General features: G+C 41.7%; 1 protein-coding gene and 1 long non-coding RNA gene across 2 annotated transcripts in view; one reads left to right on the top strand and one right to left on the bottom strand.

Annotated features, from left to right (window-relative positions):
* LOC138566455 (uncharacterized) overlaps positions 1-19,792 on the top strand; it is a 215,505-nt gene that overhangs the window by 176,936 nt on the left and 18,777 nt on the right. The window lies entirely within an intron of this gene.
* The window catches only part of RPP14 (ribonuclease P/MRP subunit p14), an 86,450-nt gene that overhangs the window by 60,316 nt on the left and 6,342 nt on the right, over positions 1-19,792 (bottom strand). The window contains exons 2-3 of the mRNA XM_069643771.1: positions 3,715-3,823; positions 3,550-3,634 (exon numbers count right to left, since the gene is read on the bottom strand). Coding sequence (XP_069499872.1) covers positions 3,550-3,634; positions 3,715-3,823 — 194 coding nt within the window. The remainder of the gene's footprint in view (positions 1-3,549; positions 3,635-3,714; positions 3,824-19,792) is intronic.

Genomic DNA, 19,792 nt, shown 5'->3' on the forward strand with positions numbered 1-19,792 from the left:
TAGGATTAGTAAGTTTGTCTGTCTTGTTCCCCCCCCCCCTTTTTGTCTCCCTCCCTAGTCACAACTGTAATACTTCGTGCACTTGCACTAGAAGAAATGCTGTCAGGTCCAGTATGCTAATTTTTCTGTAGGATAATTTGGAAACTTCAAGGCCCAAGAAAGATTACTGTACTCCCTTGTTCCCTTCCCGCCCTGAAGCACTCCACCTGTTTATAAGCGCTGTATAAATAATTACAATCCCCAGGAAAGTTTCAACGTGGCACCAACCAATGACTGAGTGGCAACCAAGTACCTTGCAACTGGGAGCAGCAACCCATCTCAGCTACCAGTTTCATTTATAATCCGAGGGTCTGCACTCGTACTTTGTCAATCCTCAGAGCGAATCCCAAAGAAGGAAGCAGCAGCCACCAAAAAAAATAAAAAAGAAAAAAAAAAGAAATGTGGGGCTGCTATGATGGATTTCAACCTTTTAAGACTGGATATCGAGGGCAAGCTCTGCGAGCATTTGTGATCACTAGACTTTTTTTTACCTTGACCAGAAAGCAATGCCCTATGGTATTGGTCTTGACTGTGGAGCAGGCCCACCTAGTCGAGCCCAAAAGATATCTAGGGAGGGGGGGGGGGGGCACGATGCTCTTTAAAAAGGGGAGTACAGTGACTGCCTTTAATAGAGAATACAAGCAAGGAGATAAGGCTTCTGGGGAGCCCAGTAACAATATTTGTACACACAGAAGGCAGGAGTGGTTCATCAACATTATGTTTACTCAAGGGGGGCAAGCATTAACAAAGGTTTGAAAACGACTGCCCTATGGAGTGCTCCCTTCCGTGAACCAGAGAGCACACCCGAGTCGTCAGCCCAAAGAACCTTTGCTTCTCAATTGCCTTGTTGAGATTTTTGCATGAAGATGATGGCACATCACAACTGCAAGAGCCACTAACCAGCAACATGCGGTTACTAAAGAACTGAACTGCAATGAACACATCGGACATTGTTCAACTCGGTCTGAGGGTCCTACATAAGTCTTTCTTGCATCGGTCACTGCACTGGCAACATAGAGATGAGTGCACCTAAGTGAGAGGTATAGGGTAACTGATAGTTTGCAAAGGAAGCAGTCGCTAGGGGCACAGTGCTTTATATTCAACTTCTTTGAAACTCCTCCGAGGAAAGATTTGGCCACGTTTTGAATGGTAGAACAGGGTCTCTTTCTAGTCAGGATGGTAAGACATTGAGGCTTAATCTTTATCAGTGAGCATCTCCAAGCATTAAAAGTGTGCGCTTTTCATGTATATTGTTTTGCTGAATGTGGGTCTTGGCAAGGAATTGATTATCGTTTAGGCAAAAAGGTTTATTCTCTGCTAGATTTGTGTTTGCAACTCTCATTTTCTTTCGTCTTATGTAACAAATAGCTACTTTTGTGCAAAGCCATTTCAAGGACTGAAATAAAGAGGACGTGCAGCATCTAAAAGCAGGCCTATAATATCAGACATTCCCCCCACTTAAGCAGGAGCTACCGCCAGGGAAACTAATCGCTAGTACACATTGTGCTGCAGCACATGTGATATTAACTATATCTTTTAGTACATTATATTTGTCACTATGCTTTAAATATCTACATCCCGAAACAGAGTAAATCTCACATAGGTATGGTTCTAACAGGGGAAAAGATGTCAAGTTGCAAGCTACTAACCAGACATACAAAGTAAAACACCCTCTCGGTTCCCCACATGCAGACAACACACCATTTCTTACTCGCCTAGTCAATTATTACTATTCAATGGCTGTTGGTGAGTGCAATTTTGAGGCGTAGTTGTAAGAGACTCGTTGACCTGAAGAGTCAACAATACTTCATGGCAGCTATTAGTGTCAAACCAACAGATACAAGCAGGAGCCAATAATCTCCTACCTACCAGCAATTTCGATTATTGCTACCACAGATGGGGGTCACTTACTCAACTTGCAGTTGCATCACTTTTTGTGACATATTGACCATGCTATTTTGTCTCCCAAAGTTTTAGGACTTGCGCCTGGCTACACTGTTGCCCAACTAGTCCGTGCACCCCAGAATCCCAGCTCCACCATGCGTGATCCTGGGAAAATAAATAAGCAACTGGTACATGACATGTCAGGAGAGTGAGCACCATATATATTTCCCATTGCTGGAGCAGATTAGCTGCAAAACTCAAAGTTGCCACATTCAAACAGGCAGCATTTGGAGATAGATATTTAACAGGTTATGTGCTCTTTTTATTACAACTTTTGTTATTTTTGGTAAGACAATGCTGTTCAGCAGCAGTGCTTAATTTGGGGGATAGGGGTATCAGCCCCACCACTTACTCTTGAGCCCTGGCACTTACTGATCAAACTAAGCCTGAGACAATATGTGGTGTTTTGGCAACTTTGTGACTGTTGTCGAAGTCAAAGTCAAACTTCAAGCAACTACAGTGTGCAATGGCTAGGGTCTCTGCATCCTGTTCCAGCTCATTGTTATCCATGAACGTGATGATTTAGGTGAGCAGGACAATGCTAGTTATCCATGTAAGGAAATCAATGAGTTGGAAGGTGGCAGTCAATGCTCTGTGCTTGTGGACAGGATAGTGACCATACCAACAGAACCAACACAGGGAAAATGACAGGGAAAGAGTCAATGACCACGGGTGCCATCCTATATAGCTGCGGGGAAGTTCTTTAGTTCAGATATGATTTTTACTGAATTTGCTCATCAAGTTTCTATAGGAGGAAAGCACATGGTCAACACCACTTATAGAATCAGAGCCACATGTTAACGATGTGTTTTAAAAAGCACTCAAATATTACCCTTACTTTAAGACACAAATAGCATGTGGAGTTATTTTGTGTTAGGTTGATTGACATCTGTAAAATGCACATATGCCTTTGGTAGTGTATCCATCTACCTTAATGAGCTGGTGAGAGTTACAGCTTCAACACCAAATATCCTTACAATGTGGGGAGCAGCCCATGGGTGGTGGAAACCGTGGACTGGGAGCTGCCCGTCCAGATGCGTCACAGGCATGCTCGAAAATATTTGAGCCCCGGCACTTTTTTTTGCAAATTAAGCACTGCTAAGCACGCATCAGTTGCTTGACCTTAAAACCCATTTAATTATTACATTTATTAAATATAAGGTTGTGTGCCATGTATTGGCCAAGTTCATAGTTATGCCTTCATCAGCAAAACAATGCTTTTTACGACAGCCTTCTTAATACATTGCCCCTTGTGCATAGGATATGCTTGGACAATTCCCTTGCTCAGCAATGAATTAACATGTGGAAATCTGGCCTGTGCAACAGGACTACGCTGCCTTTTTAACAATTTTTTCTCTGAGGCCATTAAAGGAATTAGGGCGTAGAGAAAAAAAAACTACTAAAATCTTTAGGATCGATAGCTCTTTTAATAACCTACAATCGTGCTCGCAGAGTTAGAAACAAAACTGGACTAGCCTCGACTACATAAGCGACATCTTGCAGCCCAATATGTCTTTTCTATGGGGAAATGTAAAAGTTACTAGGTCAATTAAAACATGTACACACCTCTCCATGCAATTCCCTCAGAGCCAAAATAATCAATTGTTTGAATTCTGCTGCATTCAGTCTGAGACGGTCTCCTTGGAATACTCTAAAAAATAAAATAAAAATATACATATTACAGATCCATTTGCAATCAATCACAAATATCTAGTCAAAATGTTATCTTACAGCTGGATCTTCATGTAGTGGTAGTCGGAGGCATTCTTCAATACAATTCGTTCGTAATTACAAGGTCTCACTTGCTTCCCCTCAGGTTGCTCCCTCATAATAAAGAGATCTAAAGACAAAAAGAAAAGTGGTCTCAATCTAAATGCACTGAGCAATCTCTGGTACCTGGAATCAATGGGGACTAATGGAGGCAGATAGCCAAGTACATTGGCTACCGAAATGTGCCAATTAATGCAGTGCATACCTGCTACTGGAATGCTTATTAAATGAATGCGTCAGACCCACAGAGTTTAACTGTCTTTGTATAAATGGAATCAATCATAGGCAGCGAAAGAAACTAGTGCCTGAATGGGAACAAAAATCAAAAGGAACTATACCTCCAAAATAAAAAAAAATCCAAGAAACTTGGCACCCTCTAGTTCTCCCTCAGTTAGGTCCTCATTCCTTTTTAAATTTCAATTTGCTTTCCCTAGACAAACTCATACAAGAAACGCCATTAATGTCTGGAACGTATTGGTAGATAAAGATTTCCATTAATGTATAGAGTCAGTTTACGGTACTCTGCTTTTAGAGCCAATCTGCGTGCACCGAGGCCTCACAATCTGCACTCCCCACCTGCTACTGGCTAGTGATAATTGACAATTGGTGAGCAAGGGATGGCTCGATGTGTGCATATGGAGATACGAGAGAGCAAGTGACATCTTATACCTGTCTAGTAGTTTGCAACTTTACATTTTTACTTACGAGTACTTTATTGTATTTGTGCTGTACCATGTTTCCAAGAAGATGGTGTCCAACCTTTTACAGTTGCACTGCATTAGAAAAGAAAGTAATAATGACGCAGTAGACTAATAGCATGGTGTGTCTAATCACGTTACTTTAATACAGTGATCTTGGGGTATAGGCCATCTTCCTGCTTCCATTTTTGTTAGGAGTCTTCAGGATACATATTAATAGAAAACAGTGAATACATGGTGTACTTTGTGGAGATGCTTCCGAAGACAACTTGGTTTTAGAAGGTGCCCGAGAAGGTTTCTGGGCTTTCGACTGTAGCCTTTATTGTGGCTCTTTTTGCAGGTCCTCTCATAGGATAGGCACTTCTTCTTGAGTATTCACTACATCAACCGCACATGCTTGTTCTTGGGGCTCATCTACAGCAATACAATGTGCCGCTTGAGGCAGTTTTTAAAGCTAATGAACATCAACAGAATCAGATTTTTCTTGCGACTCTTGGAGATAAATTATCAAAATTAATACATTGGAATATTGAACTATCATTTAAGTAGTCTAACAGTGTGAGAAAGGACCACAAGTCTATAGTAAAATAAAAGACTGATGCAGATGAGTGTTACATTAGCAGAAAGAGCGTTACAATAACTAAAGTGCATACAAGTGTGAGAAGTCAGAAGTCTGAGGCAGAAGAGCCTGAGAAGGGGCTAAACAAGGTTAAGGGAATTCATGGTTGCGTGACGTGTGATGGGTGGACTCTGTGGTCTGACAACTGCGCCGAGACCAGAGAGCTCTAAATGATGATAATCAAAGGACATTGGAAAGGATTCCTGTGCAACAATTGGTAAAGCAAGTCAGAAGGTGGTTCAAATAGACCTCCTGTTTTCTTGTATGTAATACTGAGCGGATGAAAACAGTATAAGTGCTGCCGTGAAATCTTGGGGAAGGGAACCCTGAGAGTTAAAAGAACTGAGAAAGGCTTTCTTGGGGGTTTGGGGGTAAGGGAATCTCAAGACCTCCTTTTTGTGTGAACGAAAAAGCGCTTTGAAGCCCTTAACTTGTGTACAAGCGCTGTACAAATAAACAATTACAATTATACTGTATTGAACTTGGGGAAGGGAACCTCAAGATTTGACAAAACATTGTGAAGAAAAGCATTCATCAGAGCTGTGCTGAACTTAGGATAGGGAACCCAAGAAAGAACCTTTAGCTAAGAACAGGTAAGACTATTTTTTTTAACACTGTTCTGTTGGCTAAAATCCTATAACAAGTTTTCGTTAGACGCAAGGATAGGGATAGGTTTTTGATATAGACTTTTGATTTTGACTTAAAACACAGACTTCCCTTAGTTTTATTCAAGTAGGAGAAATCCCTACGACTAATTATAGGACAAGTAAGGACCAACACCATTCTGATATTTGAAATAAAACATTCTTTGAAATTTGAAAACGGTTGTCTGCGTCATCTCTTGATACCATGCCTACCTTTCAAACCTAAAATTGAGATGTCCGCAAATAATTTTCCACCTAGTTTTCCCCGTTCCATGACTACTATGCCATCCACTTTGCTTAGTCTTACTTTCTTTCCCCTTACATACATTATTTTTATTTATTGTGTTAGGATTTGAACTTAAACCTTTCACAAATACACTGACGAACCTTGGGTTTGGCGTCACTCCCCTCACCCCCAGAGGGGAGCCCCTTTACTTATGCCAGGGAGGTCTGGTCGCTAAACTATTGTCTCCTGGGGGTGGTACAAAGCAGGAGGATCTCATGGGGAGGGACTCTACTCCTCCTCCCTTCTAGGGAGGAGGGCGACCATCTAGGGTATAGCCCTTATAAAACCATCACACCCCCACACACTCTAGTCTCTACTAACCTCTTTGTAGACAGTAGACCCATGCACTGTTGTAAAGTGAAGTAGACTACCCTACCTCAAGGTCCTGGAAAGTACTTAGATGAACAGAACATCAGCAACATATGTAATCCAAGTACTGGGATGAGGTGGAATACAGGACCCATGGAGAACAATACCAAGAAGAAACCGCAGCGGTATAGAGTTCCGCAGAGGCATGGTTCCTTTTGCGCAGTAAAAACCAAGGATGGAGAGTTACAGCCAACTAGAGCGCACAAAGGAGCTGTGGAGAAGGCCAGGACAGAGCCGAGAGCATTCTGCTCCCGGTGTCAAGAGGACAATGGGACTCCCACCAGCTTCCAGATACGTGGCTGTCCGACAGTAACGCGAACGCAAGAGGGAGCGTCCAGAACATCGCTCCAATGGTCGGGCAGGAAATCTGTGAGGTGAAGGCAGCGAGACACGGTAACGCAAGAGGCACAGGGACTGGAAGGTATAGGAGGCAAAAACAAATAAAATGAGCAGGACCATCTTCCTTGTATCAGTACTTGGCAAGCGAGGTAGTCAAGGGGACATAAACAGAAGGGGAGAGAAACAAGGGTTGGGGACCCAAACCAAGAGAGCAATACGAGTCATCTTCCACGTGGCAGTACTTGGCAGGCTAGTGGACTAAACCAAACCAAAGAAGCAGAAACCAGGGTCGCAAACCCTCACAACACTCAAGAGTTGGGTGTTGCAAGTGTGAAACCAAATGCAGAGAAACATGGGGATGGGAGTCATTCGCCCCGGTTATGAAATTGTTTTAGGATTACCAGGAGAAAGGAGTCACTCTCCGAAGGTCTAACAGGCCTGCGGAAGAGTCTCATTCCCTGGGCTAATTGGAGATTGAGATGTTCCTCCAGGGGTATTTGAAATTTTGTGACCTTGGGAAGGGAGTCATTCCCCCAGGCTGTCTAAGAACTGAACGCCAGGAGGAGGGAGGCATTGTACTGGTCCACCAAGGAAACATTTTGTGGAACTTGGACCATAGCCCAGGAGAGGGGAGGCATTATCTTGGGAATAGAACAGTACTGCTTAATTCCTTAGTTTATAGTGTAAGGATTAGAAGTAGGGCTTTCTTGACAGGGGACACTTATACTTTAAAGATCTAAGGTGACTGTCAGGATGTCTGTTAGTTTGAGGCAGGGAAACCCTGTTTAGAAATAGGGAAAGATGCATTTTCTCTTGCTTTCTTTACCAATAATAGTCTATAGCTCCAAATATTTCACCTTTGTGTCAGAGTCCTCCGTCCCCCATTACAACTCAATATCCAAATTCACTATATAAATACAAATGTATATTCTATCCGTACATAACAGGTTATAAACAGAGTCTAGGTTAGTTTATCTAAAAATCGCATGCGCTTCTGCCCAGCCATCGTACTTTTACTGGAGGTGGTGCCCCAGGCCGAGTATCCACTAGAGTGCACACCTCGACCCACCTACAGGTTCTCAGTTATTTCCAATTGTGTCCTTTTTTAATTTTAAAGGGAAACGGTAACACCTGGTTTCCTTAAAAAAAAAAAAAATGTTTTAAAAAACGTTTTTAAGAAAAGTAAAATTACCAGCACCTGTGACAAATCACAGCAGGTATTCGTCCTTCTCCCCAAGGGGGAGACTCCCACTGCGAGTCTAGGGAGGTGAGCCTGCTCCGCAAGACCCTCCGTAGGGGTTGAGGCAAGTGGGACCTCAACGGGAGAGACTCCCCCCTTTGGGGACAAGGACTTCTGTTCCTGCGAGGAACTCCCTAAGCCACCTACTGTCAGGATTAGTCAGGCGAGTACAAAGGCAGCGAATATGGCAAGGGAAATGTGCACTAAATCACACAGTGAATAGCTTCGAATTAAACTACGTGCACACAGGAACAACGACTCATGTATGCTAGAACCCAGGAGTGCAAATAGAGTGTGACAACAAAACCAATATATGAAAAGGGATGTGGGGTAAGCACCTGACCGCGAGGAAAGTCGGCAAGCGCCTTACCCCCAATTGCTGTTACAGGTACTGACAGCGCTAAACCCACGTGGAGGGCAAGCAATGACAGGATCTGTGAACTAACACTCTTGATGGTATTAAATAAGGGAACTAAAGAACAGTACTCACGAGGACGAGATAAACCTCTTGAATGTCAGCTAGCCCACGAATCCTGTTGATGAAACTGGGACCTAGAAAGGCTATAACAGCAATGGGAGGAAAACTAAATACCTAAGTTGGAATAGTGTTTACAAATTAGTGAGGAAAACATAAACATTCACACAGGAGCTAGCTACAACCGCACACCAAACCTAAATATCAAATGGGAAATAAATGCAGTTGTGCAATGGAAAACATGGAATGGATCCCAATGGAAAATAAGGATCGGGAGCAGGGAAAAACGAAATAACCAATGCAAACTTCCCCCTACCCCTCCAAGGGAAAGACAGGATGCTAATCTAAGAGGAAGGCTAAGGCATACGGGTTTACAGCAGCAAAGTACAGAGTCAAAGAAATATAGAACACAGACAAACTGGGCTGCATCTAAAAGGGGAAAGCACTGAGAAATGCTGCCTGCAAACAGAGGAAGACAAAAAGGGAATCAAGGGAGCAGAAATCAATTAGCGCATGAATCCGAAATTCAGGGCGGAGGAACAAGAAAACAGGAACTAGGAACTAGGTACAAAGGCAAGGAACAAGGGACTAGTCACAACAGGAACACTGCAAACGATGACCAGCGCTGGACTGAAGACTGAGGCTTTTAAAGCTGCTTAACGAGCACACGCCTCAGGTGTGCTGATTGCTGCACCTGCAGCCACTGCTGTTACCTATCCTCCACCCAACCTTGTCCTGCAAGGGTGGAGGTGGAGCAGTGGGCCAGGCATTCTGGGAAGCATAGTCATTTGGTTAAAGAAGCATGCTGGCTGCCAAAAACCTGGAATGGATCCGGAAGGGAAGTAGCTTGGAAAATAGGGATTTAGCGCTCCCAATTCATCACAGCACTGTAGCATAAGGTTCGGAGGAAAGGTCCAGTAGGGAATAAACCCCAAATCATGCCCCCAAGTGGTGGGAACGGGAGCGAAGGGAGCGAGTCGTGACACCTACCATAACCACATATATGAGACTGCGTGGCATCTTTACAATTAGCTGAAGACAATGCAAAAAGAAACCCATATGGGAAAATAAAGGAAGCCGTCTATTTAACGAGACACGTATATTTAACTAGGAAGGAGAGGAGGACAGTGCTATACGTAGCAGAAACCCACTGAAATCATCACGCCTTGGGGAGCTGGGGCTGGTCGCAAAGTCAGCAAATTTCAACCAGATGCAGAAGGCCAGTGCAAGATGCTGAAGGACCAGTGTGTACAGCCGCGAAGAAAGTGTTACGAGGAAAGAGGAACATTGTACCTGGTAGTTGCGTCCCCACGCTTGCAGAGTGGTGGGAAGGACGCCCGAACAACAACACAGAGACTACCATGGTGGGAAAGCGGGAATAGCTTCCGACTGCCAGTGTCTGTGCAGGGCACTAACCTGACAAGGAACCAAGAACGAGAAACCGAAGAGCAAGAAGGGAGAGAAACCATACGCAAGCGAAAGCCGAGCCCCGCAGCCTTTCCCTGCTTAACAGCAGGAAATGCGAGAAGCCAACAGGGGACCATTATACGTGGGAAGAACCTTGCCCTAGTCCTAAGGACGAGAGAGTTAATATAAGACTGTAATTGGAACTGTACAAATCTGAGAAAGCAAGTAACAAATACCCCTCTTCCCGACCAGGTTACCATATGAAGAGAGAAAATTGTTCCAGTCTGAAGGATGTGATATCATTAAAGAAACCAGTTAAGAGGTGTGAAAAAAAAACATAAAGGGATTTAACCAACCCAGGTGGGGAGCCCACAAGGAGTTGGAAGCAAAAACACATGCCTTCAGAGTTGAGGACAGGAGAAAGTCCAACCTAGAAACACGTAACGAGAGGAAATAAAAATGGCAAGTGAACAAGGTAAAAGTGGAGACAGACTAAGAGAAAGAATCCTTGACAAGGAAAGCCTAAAAAGGCATGAAGATAAACCCAAGTTAGGACAGCGTGACGTAACAGAGTAGAGAGAGTCTATAAAGTGATGACATGAGTGCGAGGAACCATTTGAAGGAAAGATATTCCAAGTATACGACCACAGAAAGCCTGAAACCAAAAGAGTAATTTTGAAGAAATACAAGAGTGGATAACAGATTATCAAAGGAGATGACGTTAAGAAATATCTTTATCAAAGGGAAACCCGCACATAAGACTAACAGAAGAGAAGACCAGGTGAAAGAAAAGACATTCTCTAGGCCCATTTAATGTAGTTACATATAGTGTTTGGGTCAGGTACAGTTAGTTTTGATGTAGGACATTTGTTCTTTGGACTTCCCGAAATCTGACAAGCACCTACTTTACATAGGCAGGGTATTCCCTATAGCAATACGGAAAGTCAGGCCTTAGTCTTCTAATTTTATTAAAAATAATCTAGAATGTTCTCAACGTGTCCGACTCCTTCTTCCGACTAACCACACACCGCAGATGGCAGCTATGGAAGCTCAGAGGGTTAATAGCCATAAATACTGCTTGCATTGGCACACAGGGCTGGAATACTACCTTGCGCCTACCTGGCTCAGCTTTACAGAGGTTACCGGCCCTCTCCTGAAAGTGGTATACAGCTATATTGAAACAGTTGATATCAATACACAGGCATGGCCACCTTGTACAACTGAGGTTGAAAATTGCCCTGCCTGCCACAACACCATTTATTTATTTATTTTTTTATTTATTTTACATTTATAAAGCGCTCACACAGCCCGCAGGCATCGAGGCACTGTTACAGGAATTGTTTGTTTTTCTTAATTGTGTGTGTTTTTTTTTTTTGTTGTCTTAGTTACGTATTTATAACGCGCTTAAACACCCAGAGGTTTCTAAGCGCGGACCCGGGGATCGAACCTGTTGTTGCTTCGTGTCGTCTTGCTTCCAAGACGCGCACGCTGCCGCTGAGCTATCCTCCCGGGACCATACTATGCCAGGGTTCGAAATTGAGGTACACTGGGAGCTATTTAGCTCCTGCTTGTAGCCTAGAAGAGCCTGGTTAACTAAACATCAAGAGCAAACAGGAGCTACGTTTAGCGCTCCAGGCCAATTGATGCGGAACAAACAACTTTTTTATTAATTTTGTAAGTGTTTTATGGCTAAATAAACCTTAAACACGATTTATAAATGTATAAATTGCATTACACATTCCAAGTAAAAAATCATCCTCTTCATCATCATTTACATACATCAATATTAAAATCAATATAATAAAAAAAACAATTTAAAAAAAAAAACATTAGTAGCATTTCCTTTCGAAAAACTGTGTGCCATTCAGCAAATTCATCATTTCTTGCCAGACAAAATACATCGTAAAATTCAAAATTAAGCTGTTAGCTGAATACAAAAAGGCCCAAGATTGGGGTGTGTAAAAATGGTCTATTTTATAACGAAGATTAAGATAACCTTTTATATATAAATTTCATAAGGACATCGTAGCCAGTCAGCAAATGTCTAGGTGCTTCAATTTCTGCATTACAAATATGCTATAAACGTTCCTTATGTGGAATATTTTTTCAGTCACCCAACCTGCACACAGGTTTAGGCATAGCTGTATAATGAATCTTCTCACTTTCTCATTATTAAGCTTCTCAATATAGCTGAAAGGATCATTAACCAGAAAACCTTGTTTTATATACATTAAATATTTGGATCTCATGCCCAATATTCTTAAATTATTATTTCTCTCCCATATCTTAACTCTATCGGCCAATACAGTATCCAAGATCGTCAAAGAAGGTGATGATTTCCTTCTGACAATCTTTTAATGCACCTGGCCGAGTAGCCGGGTCCAACAGATTAGCAAACACGCAATTGGGGTTATCTTTTTTCATTAGAATTTCTGTATAAAAAAAAACACCACTGGCAATTCTTTTGGGGCAATTAAGAGAAGTTTTGCTCATTTCACAATGTATTATTTCCAATGGCATAGATATTGTGTGCCATATTTTCCCTTCTAGAGCTTTCAGCCGTTTGGTTTTGTTATTGGTAAGATCTCCAATCCATACAGAGCACTACAGACAAAACTTGCTTTGAATATTTTCATGAAACCTTCAACAGAATATCCACGTTGATGCTTGATGAAATTTCTGGATGCAATTTTTTTTTTCCTCTTTATCTCTAATTGTTTTTTCTATTTCTATAGGCTTCAGTGTATCCGACACATCGATTCCCAAGTATACATAAGAAGATACAACATATATAGCTTCAATATTAAATTTTCCATACACATTTATTAGGTTTTCTTTTATTAGCTCATACTACCATAACTTTAGTCTTTTTATAATTAATAGAAGGCCTTTCTCTGCTGAGTATTCCTGTAGTATATTTAAGCTCTGCTGCAGGCCTATTTGTGTCTTACCAAGTAAAATAGTGTCATCAGCGTAGCCTAACCATGCTACCTGCTGGTTCCCTGCGCAAGGTGGAAAGTTGTGGCACTTATCTAATTAGTCCCCAAGGTCTGCAACGTAAAGATTGTACAGTACTAGAGCCAACTGACAGCCTTGTTTCAAGCAATGGTTAGTCTATGCTGGTACTCAATAATCCTTCGTTAATTCTCATTTGTACCGAAATATCAGCGTAGAAGTGCAAAATAACCGGATGGAGATTCCTACTTTGTTTCTTCCATAGTGCCTTACGAATAACTGTCAAACATAGCTTTTTAGTCAACCACACACCTACGTGACTTGCATGTGGGACATTCTATAAATAAACATTAGAACCCATCTGTATGATATTTAAAGCATAAGGAGACATACATAATGGACAAATTATAAGTTTGCTTTTTATGTGGAGATTAGATTTCCAGAACTCTATGGAGTAGTACCTCGTTCCCCAGCGGTAGCTCCAGGTCAATTGTTTTTGCTGGATACCCAGGAGCAGTTTTGGAGGTCCTACGTATTCAATCTCAATTTCGCTCCCTGTGTCCAGAGCCTTTTTTTATCATATCTACTTATTTATTTTTTGTGCTGATTCATGCAGCTAGCCTTTACTGTTTACAGACACTAATCTAACTAATGTTTTACTTCAGAGGTACATGGAAATGCTGTAATGTTGCTAATTGTATGTCTCGGTACAAGTACTTTCTAGGTCCATTAAAACAATAAGTACAAAATTGCTAATCAAATAAGTTTGTTGGCTAATCAAGAACATTTTATTTAGCAAACTCTGCTAATCAATTTTTGAAAAAGAATGTATGCCTTGTAAGATAGCAAATGAGATCTGACCAAGCATGGTTCACATATTTAGAAAAGCATTAAGGAAAGAAGAAAGTAGAAAGAAATCTCGAAGGACTCCATCTTCCACATCACATTCTTCTGGTTTCCCACGTTTTCCTTGCAACTATTTCAGCTGTTTGCATATTTGCCATGGTGTTCTCACCACAGGCGTTATCTACGTGTTTTCTCTTTATAATGGGGGATACCCCTCAAACCCTCTCTAACCCACGCCCACCACCCCACCCAGCCCCCTAATCACCTACCCCAAACACACGTCTATTTTGTATACTTTTTTTTTAAATGCGGCGAAAAATGCTATTGCGAAAACACCACAGCAAATATGCAAACGGCTAAAAGAGTTGCAAGGAAAACACGATAAGCGCTTCTTCTAGTTCCTCTTCCTCATCCTCTCCAGGGGCACAGATCCAAAAGATAAATACATGGATAAATAGCCGGTGGCCTGCTAGGGTTTCTGAGTACATGGGTTTTCATGAACAAGATCAGGCAGGGAACCAGAAGGGAGAGACAGGGAAAGCCCCCATCAATGCAATTTAAACATACCGTGAAAACAGGTCTCCCTTGACTACAGGAAGTTAAAGATGCGATAGTGAAGTAATAGAAGGATGCCGAAAGGGTCAATATTCTGAGATTCAAGACAAAATTAAAGTTAAATGGAGAAGGACAGACTGTTCCTCAGTCTAATCATATTGATACGATTGAACCAAGCTTGGTGGATAAAATCATGAACGGACCGGATAAAGCAGTGCGGTAGAGTGCGGACTAGAAAGTCAACTCAAGCCTGAAAAGGGTTAAGACAGTCTTGCATTTCTCATTGCAGCAGCCACATATGCCTCCTGAATGGCATAAACTCAGGACGACAGCTTGGGGGAAATGTGCTCACCTTGGAAACAAGACGACACGGAGCAACACAGGTTCGATCCCCGGGTCCACGCTTAGAAACCTCTGTGTATTAAGCACATTATAAATAACCTATCATATCATAGAAAGCATTGTGGGATGTGAAGATCACACATGTCTGTTTTTGTTAATTGGTTAAGATGCAAAAGTATATTGTCCTTATTTTCATATTCTTTTGTTTCAATTGAAAACCATTTCTGGTCATAACGCTTTGTTGTGGCCCCAATAAGCACTCTGGGCCACAGTGAGGTTAATCTGGAAAACAGGTATTTGGTGCTGGACGCAGTTTCTTCTGTGTCAGCAATTCCATCAAAGTTTAATGCCTCCTCATAAACATGCGCAGCAGCTCCGGCACACATTGCACTTCTGGTCTTGCCGGAGGGCCGTGAGCCTGTCCTCTCGCGAGACTTGATCCCCAAACACTTCACATAAAAAAAATAAAAGCAGCACTGGGGAAGAAGCTAAACTCTGCTCACATGGTTCTTGCCCTTTTCAAAGTTGTGTGCCAAGTTCAATGTACAAGCTCCATTTTGCGGATGGCACAATAAGTGCCTGCAGAACTGTAGCTAATGCAGCCACAGCCTGGCTTAAACCATGTGAATGGGCAGTGCGTTCTGCAGCCAGTGCAACCTCATTGACAGAGTGGAGAGGCACAGTTTGCTTTGAGATCATTGGGTACAAGAAATAAAAGGGTGAGAGTTCACACACAGGATATATTGCGGCAAAGGGTATATTACGTATCTGCAAATATTACAAATGCAGATGAGAATTCATGTAGACAGCTGCGACTTGGGTTCAGACTTTTCTTTATTCAGGAGTTTTATTGTGCTCTGGTTTGGCAACATTTTATATGTTTGTATTTATGGTATTTATAGGGCGGACTAAGGCCCAAAGTCATGTTGTTTTATGATGCACACACTTGGAATCATTTCTAGGTACATTGTGATTACACACAGCGAAGGTACGCAAGAGAAGACCTTATGCTACAAGAAGCCAGTGTTTATGCATGTCCTGAAAGAAAGGAGTTGGGTAAAATTGCACGTGGTGGTACAGCGTAAACTTGGAATGCATTCGTACAACTTCACAGAGAGCCTCTGAAGGCAGGCCTTTATTGTTATGATGGTTGCATGCAGCCCAGAATATCCATGCCTGCCTATTGAGAAAGCCTTTGCCACATCTTCACTGATCAGACATACATGAAGTTGAATGTTGTGAAACGAGAAATCGTCTAATAAACACTCCTTCCAGCTCTAAAAATACGCCTACTAAAAACAGCATTACAAAATGAGCTTTGCAACTGCTTATCAACACAGGGCATACGAGTCCTTGACTCAAAATATACTCAATGTTGCTATTTTCAGAAAGGTAAAGGTTTACCAGGTCGACTTGTACATTAAGTCTTCCCCCGCCTACAATACGCAAACCTACCAGGCAAGACATTTATGGTGCAATTCACTATAAACAATCGAGCCACCTACTTGTTGAGCATCCAGAGAGAAATGTCCAAGATCTAGTAAACAGAAAGAGAATGGTCCAGATCAAAATATTCACTGGCACTTGGAATAACCACCAGCAAAACCAATACTTTTGGCTTTTGTGCAGAAACGGGTAGGCCATTGCCATGTCCTGCCATAATGTCACCAGCTGGCCAATAGTCAGAGTACCTGGGCATTTGAAGATGGTGTCTAGTAAATGTCTAATGCATTAATAAAAGCCAAAACAGTACTTTGACAATGCTTGATTTGCATAGGAATAGAATGGACGGAACAGATGCAAGGACACACATTTTAGTGCCCAACAAAGCTCAAAATCTGTTAACTGCACACATCCCACTGATTGGGACTTCATGTAGGCAAACTGTTCATGTCACGAACATGCAAGCCAATTCAGTACCAATCATATGCTCTTCATGTGCATAAAGACCTTAGCAGTAGTTAGATTAACCGCTGTAGACAAATACCATTTACGAAGACAACCGAACTACAAGGCCCAAAACGCAAAGTCAGGATGGATGAAAAATGTTTTATTTTAATTTCATAAAGTCTATACAAACTTTTGAAATATTTAGCTCCAAGAAACCAGATAACAAAACAAAAGAATATCATTTTTGTTAAACTACAAAACACGGACTACTCCCCATGAATATTTACATTTCACTATTTGTTACATGACCCGAACTCCATCACGTTTTGTAACTGTAAAACCTCATAAGTGCTAATGTCCGATTTTTACATTCACTATTATGCATTTGGCACCACCAATCATCAGTACTGTATGTTAAACATTTGGCCATCTCTTTTCTCAAGTAAATCGTTCTTAGATTTTTTATACCCGGGCAAGAGAAGACCAGATGTTTTAGATTTCCCTCGTTATGGTTGCAGAATCGGCAGTTTAGATTTTCTGGATGAATCATTCGGCTTGGTCTCAAGATTTTTGGTTTCATACAAGTTTAGCCTACATTTCAAATAGAACGTTCTCAGCCGTTTACATGGGCAAATGACCATATATTTAGGAGTGCTATTCATCTCTTTACCTTCAACAGGAGAATTTTCCATACAATCAAGTTGAAATATTTTTTTCTTTACTGCATTTGGATAGACCATAATGTTTTTTCATCCGTTGCCAGTTGATTCAGGATGTCTTTACATTGTTGTCTTCACAATGGTACTGCAGTCCTACTGGCTTGTTTATTTACATCAATTAGTACTTCAAAAAGGTGGCAAGTCTGCATCCTCCAAGGTCTTCCCGTATAGGGAAAATGTAGTCCACATTATTCTAGCATTTAATGTGGTTAAGCCCACTTCGTACAGTACACATGCAGTGGGGCAGCTTTGAGGCAACTGAAGGATCCGCTTCCAGAACGTACTTTCACACCTGGCCCAAGTCTGTGATGAACATCCAAACATACTTTCCGCTCCGAAAACCAAAATTGGAGTTACCTTGCTCTTATAAAACTTTATGAGAGGAATGTCTGAGAATTCCCCATTTTTTTTTTTGCAAGATCGTAACTTGGGTTGTTAACTGTTGCAGTTACTTGCAATCTTTTTCATCATTGGCTCATCATTTATACTCGAATTTATTAACGTGCCCAAGTAACGAGTATATGGAACTTATATTGATTGTCCAATTTTGATTGGGACTTGATAAGCATGTCCTCTACAAAATTGGGCGATTTGGCATTGTAGCAAAATAAACGTACCCATGTATAAGTGCCACCAAAAACAGTCCAATTAGATGAAATAATGGAGTGCATCAGGTGCAAGGAAAACAACTGCTTTGTTTACTTTATCTTGCAAAATTAACAGCCGGGCGAAAAACAAAGCAACTCGCTCAACCGAGGGGCCAATGGATACAAGGCAGAAAAACACAGGATTTTCAGAATTACAAAAAACAACATTTCATAACGTTCTAACATAGTCATTGGCTACTCAAATCAAAACCCCATAGTACATCTGAATCTACTATTGGCTAATCCTCTATCTCCAGGACCACACAAGTTCACCCATCAACTAGAACGTCATCACCAGGAGAATCATTAACCGGCGGTTTGATTGGCTGCAGGGTTCATGCTGACAGTGATAAAATATTTTGACTTTATTGCTTGGCCCTCCTTGGGGTGGCTTTGGATGTTGCATCCCTCCGAGACAGCTGAATTAGCATTTAATGTAAACAGAGATTGAACAGATACTCCCATCTCACCTTGAATGCTCGAGTTCCAAGGATCCCAGACCGCTACCTAACCTCGAATGGCTCATTCGCCATACTCCTGTCTCGATCAATTTTGCCAACACAGGTGCACAGTCTTCTAATTGGGACATGGGATGAACAGCTGTTTTAGAAAAAACATGGCGAATGCCCTGTGTGCAGTAAATAATTTATCGGATTGGTTGGCCTCACCAATGCATTGTACTATGGGTGCAATGGCACCAACTTGTCGTTGGGGACACTGAGCATGCAGCCTAGCTTTGTATCTTTGGCAGTGTTACTACATGGATCCTCACGCACCTGGCAATAAAAGCTCTGTGCATTCATCTAGTTATCGTATGGAACGAAAATAATTGTTGCATATCTAGTTTTGAGTCCTGGGAACAGCCGATTCTCACAGCTTCAGCTAACACTGTCCTATCCTCCCTTCATTCCTGGCCTTGGCTGCCTGGTGTTCTAAAAAAAATGAAAGCCTTCAATAAAACAAATAAGTTGTCTAGCTTTGGATGGGGCCTTGTCGCAAAATGGCAATAACGTTGCTCAATGTTACAAACAAACGACTGTTCCGATATAGATTATTATTATTATTATTAACACACACACACACACACACACACACACACACACACACACACACACACACACACACACACACCTAAAGCTCCCTTAAGTGCAGCTACATCTAGTTCCCTAAAGTGTGGCAAAGGAAGCTCTATTCTAATTGTGTCCATGACCCAACTAAAAAGCAACATAGCAGCTATTAAAACAACAAAAGGCCTTGAATACCTCTACTAGAAGAGTTTTCCTATTTTATATTTCCGCTTCTGCTTGAGGGGTCCGGGAGGCAGTATATGACCTTGCATCTGTCCTCCCTGCAACATCACACCTACATCCTTAGAACTCTGCAAAATGAGAAAAAGAATCTGAAATGTATGTATGCTTCATGCGCAATTATTTTGGAGTAAACCTTTAATAGAATGTCTAAATAAAGTGTGGATGATTAGCATTTCTCGAGCAGTTAACACGGATGTTCTTAAATTACTGCTTCAATTCTTGACTGAAATGCTTTATGAAATGAAAACTATCATTGGAAGAGGACAGGAGAAATTATAGAAGAGAAAGGGAGACATTATATACACAGCAAATTGAACAGAATCAGATAAATGTCCTTGCCCGCCAGTGAATGAGCATTGACTCTGCAGAGGGGAAGTGTAAACACTGTAACAAGCGGTGAACCGCTTAATAAAAACAGTGAGATATTTTATATGAATGCATGTCAGATTATTTTATTGCAATCATGCTTTCGGAATTATCCAATGCCTTTTTGTGGTGCCACGACCCTAAAACAGTAAAGCTTAAATTAACAAAACGTGTGAGGAGTTATAGATGGTTTATCAACTAGAAGAAATGTGTGCATGAGCTGAAAGGAGGTGGATGTTGGCTAGCTCAGGAAGTGGGAGGAAAGAATGGAGGAAGCGGGAGTTATGTTGGGAGAGGAAAGAGGCAGAGATGGGAGGGATGAAGAATTTGCA

The sequence above is a fragment of the Ambystoma mexicanum genome, chromosome 2p, assembly GCF_040938575.1.
Source record: "Ambystoma mexicanum isolate Mex_15411 chromosome 2p, UKY_AmexF1_1, whole genome shotgun sequence".
Lineage (NCBI taxonomy): Eukaryota > Metazoa > Chordata > Amphibia > Caudata > Ambystomatidae > Ambystoma > Ambystoma mexicanum.